The sequence below is a fragment of the Crocuta crocuta genome, unplaced genomic scaffold (assembly GCF_008692635.1).
Source record: "Crocuta crocuta isolate KB4526 unplaced genomic scaffold, BGI_CrCroc_1.0 scaffold152, whole genome shotgun sequence".
NCBI lineage: Eukaryota > Metazoa > Chordata > Mammalia > Carnivora > Hyaenidae > Crocuta > Crocuta crocuta.
Genome location: NW_027528798.1, coordinates 5,455,250 through 5,461,249, shown reverse-complemented (window position 1 = coordinate 5,461,249; position 6,000 = coordinate 5,455,250). Strand labels below are relative to the sequence as shown.

The 6,000-nt window shown below is 46.8% G+C and overlaps 1 protein-coding gene across 2 annotated transcripts in view; it reads right to left on the bottom strand.

Moving 5' to 3' along the window:
• Positions 1–1,795: 1,795 nt before the first annotated feature.
• Positions 1,796–6,000, bottom strand: part of CDH3 (cadherin 3) — a 45,548-nt gene continuing 41,343 nt past the window's right edge. For both annotated transcript variants that reach the window (XM_077755508.1, XM_077755509.1), the window contains exons 14-16: positions 5,215–5,345; positions 4,682–4,828; positions 1,796–2,645 (exon numbers count right to left, since the gene is read on the bottom strand). In XM_077755508.1, the coding sequence (XP_077611634.1) occupies positions 2,436–2,645; positions 4,682–4,828; positions 5,215–5,345 (488 nt within the window). In that variant the 3' untranslated portion in view covers positions 1,796–2,435. The remainder of the gene's footprint in view (positions 2,646–4,681; positions 4,829–5,214; positions 5,346–6,000) is intronic.

Below are 6,000 nucleotides of genomic sequence, written 5' to 3'. Positions count from 1 at the left end.
GAAGTAGGCCCAGAGTGAGAAAGGGATGTTACATAATCAATCCCATCCCAGAGCCCAGGCTGGTTTTCTCCAAATCCCTCGGAGGCTGGTGCCTATTTCCATTGCCAGGGGAATCTAGATTCATCCACAGAGATCAGGCTTGGCTAGAAAAAGCCACTTTTTCTCCTCACCACCCTCCAAAAATCCCAGGGGAGGAAGGCCAGTATGCAAAGTGGCTGTTTGGTTTTATTATTAGTCTCAGCTGAAGATAGGGTTTCAGGCTTTATTTAGGCTTTTCAGAGAGGAGTTTAAGATAAGGGGCAGCAGGTGTTTGCTGGCTGAGACACCAAATCCTCTCACCTTATCAACACAAGCAGCAGGTCCCTGGTAGAGGGAAATTTGAGGCCACAGGAACCAGAGGCTGCAGCTTGAGCGAGAGCCAGGAGGTGGCCTTGACCTGCGGGCGAAGGAGCTGTGGAGCGAGGATGGATAAGAAGGTTTCCCACACAACTTCGTTCCCCTTTGATTTCCCATCCATGATCTGGGGCATCAGGACACCCTCAGTCACATTCTTCAGAGCCTTGGTAGCAAACTTGACCGGACATTGGAATTGCCTGAAAGGCCAGTTAAAGCAGATTGCAGGGTCCCACCTAGAATGGCTGATTCGGCAGGTAATGCAGAGGCTGGCGGTCTAGGCACTGCACTCTGAGTACCATTGCTTAAAGAATTAGTCCCTCTTGTGGAAAGAAAGCTAATAATTCAATCCAGCAATCCCTACAGCTTCACTTGAGACACTTTTCTCTTGGTTCATCGCAAAGAAAATGGTAATTTTCGCTGTAACAAAGGAACACATGGACTAGTTCTTTCCCTGCTGTCTTTTCATCCTTATTCGTGCATCCAACTATTGTTAGGAACGCTTCAATTTCACGCACATCCTGGCTGAGTTCTCTAATTTTCTGTCTGGCTTGATTTTGATGATGATCAGGTGCCATTAAAAAAAAATACAATGAGGCCATTCTTTAAAGGAGGAAAATCCCCTCAGAGGGTGATTGTGACAATTTGTTTAAAGGAAATAGTGGAAGTGTTATTTGGCCCTAAAATGTATTAAATAAATGGTAGCTATTACCAGTGAACACAAATTGTACCTACAGTATGCCAGATATTAAGTCATCCAGTCTCCATAAAAATTCCCCATTTTCTTGAGGCAAATAGAGGTTAAATCAACTTGCTAGGAAGAAGCAGTATCAGATCCTCCCCACCCCCTCCTTGCCTTCTGATACAGAGCCCACCACACATAAGAGGAAGTGCTTGCCCTACATTACACCAGTCACTGTTCCAGAAAAGATGTTGCCTGTAGTCCTGGTAGGGTCCAGCCCAGGGGTAAGGAAGCTAATGGTTCTGCCACACAGAAGAGCAGCTCAGAATTTGTAGAGAGGGGCGCCTGGGCAGTGGCGGAAGAGCACATGACTCTTGATCTCAGGGTCGTGAGTCTGAGCACCACATTGGGGGTACAGTTTACTTAAGGAATTTGTGGAGAGAAGGCAGGCTCACCCTCATCAGTCCTTCCTAGGCACATATGCGAATCCTGAGCTTCCTCTACCATCAGGACCTAGGTCCTTCACCTAGGTGAAGCCAGGTTAGAAGTGCTCACTCCTCTTATACAACTCTGGACCCTCTAAAACCCGCTGAATTGGACACCAAGGTGGGTGAATGGTATGGTATGGGACTCACAGGGAAATAAAACGGCAATTAAAAAAAAGTTCACTCCCCTGGTACCTCTGGGAAAAATTTCTTTAATAAAAAAAGTTGTAGTACATTTACACGATTGTCATCACCCTTTATCTACAGCGCTCAATAGGGAAAATAAAAAATAAAGAACAACCTAGTTGCGCTCAGTATAAAAACGCAGTAATTCATTCCAACAGGAGACCTGGTTGCCTGAAGAAGAGACAAACGTATGAGGGCACATAAGCCAAGCAGCCCAGGGCTGGGCTTCTGGAGGAATCCAGGGGACGGTTGAGGACCCGCCTCTAACTTTTTGAAGATAGTATTAAAAAAAAAAAAAAATCCAGGTTGCAATAAGAGGCCTCATTCTAAGGAGAAGGGTCCATTCCAAAGAAAACATCACTGGGGGGCAGAGGGGATGGTCAGAGTCTCTTCAGTCTCAGGACAGAGCCAGACATTGTACAGTAGGTTATAGACTCCTGGAAATTTGTCCTCAAAAGCAGCCCTGGCCCCGTCTGCGAGGTTTTCAGAGGTGAAATTGAACTGCCCATGGCCTTCTACTCTGAAAGGCTTAGAGACCAACCCTTAATGTCAGACTTGACGCCTCTCTCCTCCAAGTTGCTAAGGTCACTTCTTGACAAGCTCCCAAGTTCTTGGTTGAGGGGAGGACTCAGGCTCCTTGGAGATGCCACTGCGGCCTGCCGTTAGCCCGGGTCCTGCTGGAAGGCGGCCTAGTCATCCTGGCCACCACCATACATGTCCGCCAGCTTCTTGAAGCGACTGCCCCACTCATTCAGATAATCATAGTCTTGGTCCTGGTCAGAGGCTGAGGAGGTGAGGGAGCTCAGGGACGCAGCATCAGAGCCGCTGCCCTCGTAGTCAAACACCAGCAGGGAGTCGTAGGGCGGGGCCGTGGGGTCCGTGTTTGCCGCCTTCAGGTTCTGTGGCGACAAGAGCGGGTGGTTAGGAGCAGCGGTCAGACACGCGGCAGCTGTGGGAGCTCAGGCACGTTAGTTCACCCTGCCCCGCCTGCACTTCCTCATCTGTGAAGACCTCTTTTTCCTCCATTCAGGTTTGAAGGGTGAAATGAAATAACGCGCATAGATACTTAGCCCTGAGCCCGGTACACAGCAAGTGCTCAGTGTGGCAGGTCAAGAGGAGGGAGGAACTCTGAAACCAGACAGCTCAAGTCAGAACTCAGGCTTCACGTACTAGTTTTGTGACCTTGGGCAAACCCCTTAATCTCTAGGTGTTGTTTTGTCTGATCTCTGCAACGGGAGACTTCAAATAGTTTTAGAGAAACACACTAATACATGTAAATATGTGCAAAGTGCTTATGAGAATAGTACCTGGCATATAGGGGAACATGATTTTCCTCATTTGTAAAATGAGGATAACACTAGGATTCCTTCCCTGCAGTCGATGTGGGGATTGAATGACAGGGTATTTGCAAACTATCTGACACAGGGACCTTTTGGAAATGGTCTTCATCTAACTGTAGGGAAAAGTTCCAGGTATTTAGCTCCAAGGCATCTTCTCAAACCATCTGCTCTGAGCAATTTCCCCAGACGCTTTTGTTTTTGCGTAGCACTCTCAGGCCAAACAACAGAGTCTAACTTTACCAGACTACTTCTAGAAGGCAAGAAGGGGAAGCAGAAAGTTCAAGCCCAAGTGAGGTATTCTGACAAGCCACTGGGCCCTCTGCCCATCATTGCTTCCTCACACTCCCTAAAACCCATCCATCTATCTTTCCTCCCTTCCTCATATCCTTCTTTCCTTCTTCCCTCCCTCTTACTGAGCACCTCTATTTTATGGGGCACCTGACTGGCTCAGTCAGTAGAGCATACAACTCTTGATCTAGGGGTCGTGAGTTCAAGCCCCACATTGGGTGAAGAGCTTACTTTAGAAAAGAAAAGAAAGAAAAACCTTCATTTACTGCTAGTGAGGTACCAGGCTGTGCTAGGCTCCTATCATTTATCTTCTATGTACCTAGTTCAGTGGATCTTAAAATCCTATCTGTACATTTGATTTTAAGCTTGGGGAGCTTAAAAAAAAATAGAGTCTAAAAAAATAAATGAATCCCTGGATTCCAGGAATGGTTACTTTTCAAAATCCCACAGATAATCAAATGTGTGATCAGAGTTAAGAACATTTGAGACACTCAGCTATTGTCAACAATAACTATCATTACCTAATATATGCTACATGCCAGGGGTACTTGGGTAGCTCAGTTGGTTAAGCGTCTGACTTCAGCTCAAGTCATGATCTCATGGTTTGTGAGTTTGAGCCCCACGTCAGGCTTCTTGACAACACAGAGCCTGAAATCTGCTTCTAGTTCTGTGTCTTCCTCTCTCTCTGCCCCATCCCAGCTCACGCTGTCTCTTTCTCAAAAATGAACATTGAAAAAAAAATTTTTTTTAAATAAAATAAAAATAAATGCTACACACCAAGCCAGTGGTTCATAGACTCTTATTACTTGGGAATCTTCTTAAAATTCCGAAGCCCAGGCCACATCCAGATCAATTAAATCACAATCTCCATGGAAAGTCAGAAATGTCAGTTTTTTAAGTTCCCCAGGAGATTTCAGTGTTTGGGGACCACTGTTCTAGGTGCTTACTCATCTGACCCTTAAAGTGACCTTTAACAGAGGGTCCTCAACTCTGTTCCACATTGGGATCACCTCGGATTTTTAAGCACTCAAACCCAGGTGGTCTGCCTGCAATTTTCAAGCAACTGTTATGTATGTTGAATAAATGAATAAATGATTCCTAACCTACTATTAACCACTCTGCAACTTAGGGTTTTATGGAGGAGAAAATAGAAGCCCAGAAGTTAGCCAAATATGTCAGGAGGTCACACAGCTGGTTGGTGGGGCAACTAAGATTTGAACCCAGAGCCAAGACCCAAAGCCCATGTCTTTTCTCTCATGCTGGTGCCTGAATCACAGCCTTCTCCTGGCTGGCCCCCTACGCCTCACCTCGATGATGAAGTTCCCAATCTCATCTGGGTTGGCTGGACGTGGACGGTACATGGGTGTGGGGATAAAGGATGGCGCCACGTCATTGCGGAGAACCACCTCAGGCCTGGCCTCCAGACCCCGGTGGAGTTGGGTGATGTCATAGTCCTTCATAAAAATCAAGGAGAGCATGGAATTGAGAAGTGAACTCCCCCACCATTTGCATTTCATCCCATTTCCCTGCCACTTGGATGTTCTGATTCACGGGTAGGTCTTAATCTTTGTCAGATATTTCTGAAAGCCCTTGTTCCCATAGCCCTCCTCCAAAATTAAGCACAGGCTCAAGGTCATTTTAGCTGAGGCCAAAGGGACTACAGCAATGGATGAGACACCCTCTCAGAAGAGAAGGGGTATCAATCTTACATGAAGACGGATGCTTCAGGCAAGAGTTTGGTCAATGTAGCTAACGTGGTTACGTTGGTTAACCCAACCATCCCTGCCAGCGGCCCTGGAGGCATCCATTTCCCAACCCTTAGACCTTCCCAGTGCCTCACCTGGTCCTCCTCACCGCCTCCCTCTTCGCCATAGTAGAAAACATTGTCACGGGTGTCATCTTCTGGGAGCAGAAGGGGCTCCTTGACCTTCCTCTTCTTCCTCACCAACAAGAGGAGGACCAGCAGGAGGACTGGAAGAGTTAGGAAGGGTAAATATTCACCCCCCCACAACCACAGAGCTGGCCAATACCCCCAACCCTTGAAGCTCCATCTAATTTTAGACCCCTCCACTCGGCAGCCAGGGTTGAAAACACTTCAATGGCTCCCCTGCACCTAGGAAAACCCCCAACTATTTATCAAAGTGTACCGGATTGGGCCCCCCCACTTTCTGCACACATATACACTACCATGCGGGTCTGGTCACATTTGCCTCCTTGGGGTTCCTCAAATAACACCTACCAGTTTACCACTTCAGGAGCTTCATGTGGGCTCTTCTCACCTGGAACATTCTGCACGCATGGCTCTCACCTTTCAGGCCTCAGTCTACTATCCCCTCCTCCTAGCAGCAAACTGACTTCATTCCCCCAGCAATAAATCTCTACCATTTATTGTCAGTCTTCCCTTATTGGTGATATTGGTCCTCATGGAAATCCTCTTCTATGGGGATGGGAATCTCCTAGCACGTGTTACTTTTCAACAAGACTCTTTTTCAGTCCCCAATGACCCCTACATTAGCCACAGATTTTAAGTTAAAAAGCAAGACAGTACAACTCCATGGTGTAAGTTGAACTTAGGTGCAAATGCTATTTTGATATTTCAAGAGAGGAACTGGCTTTAGTAATATGG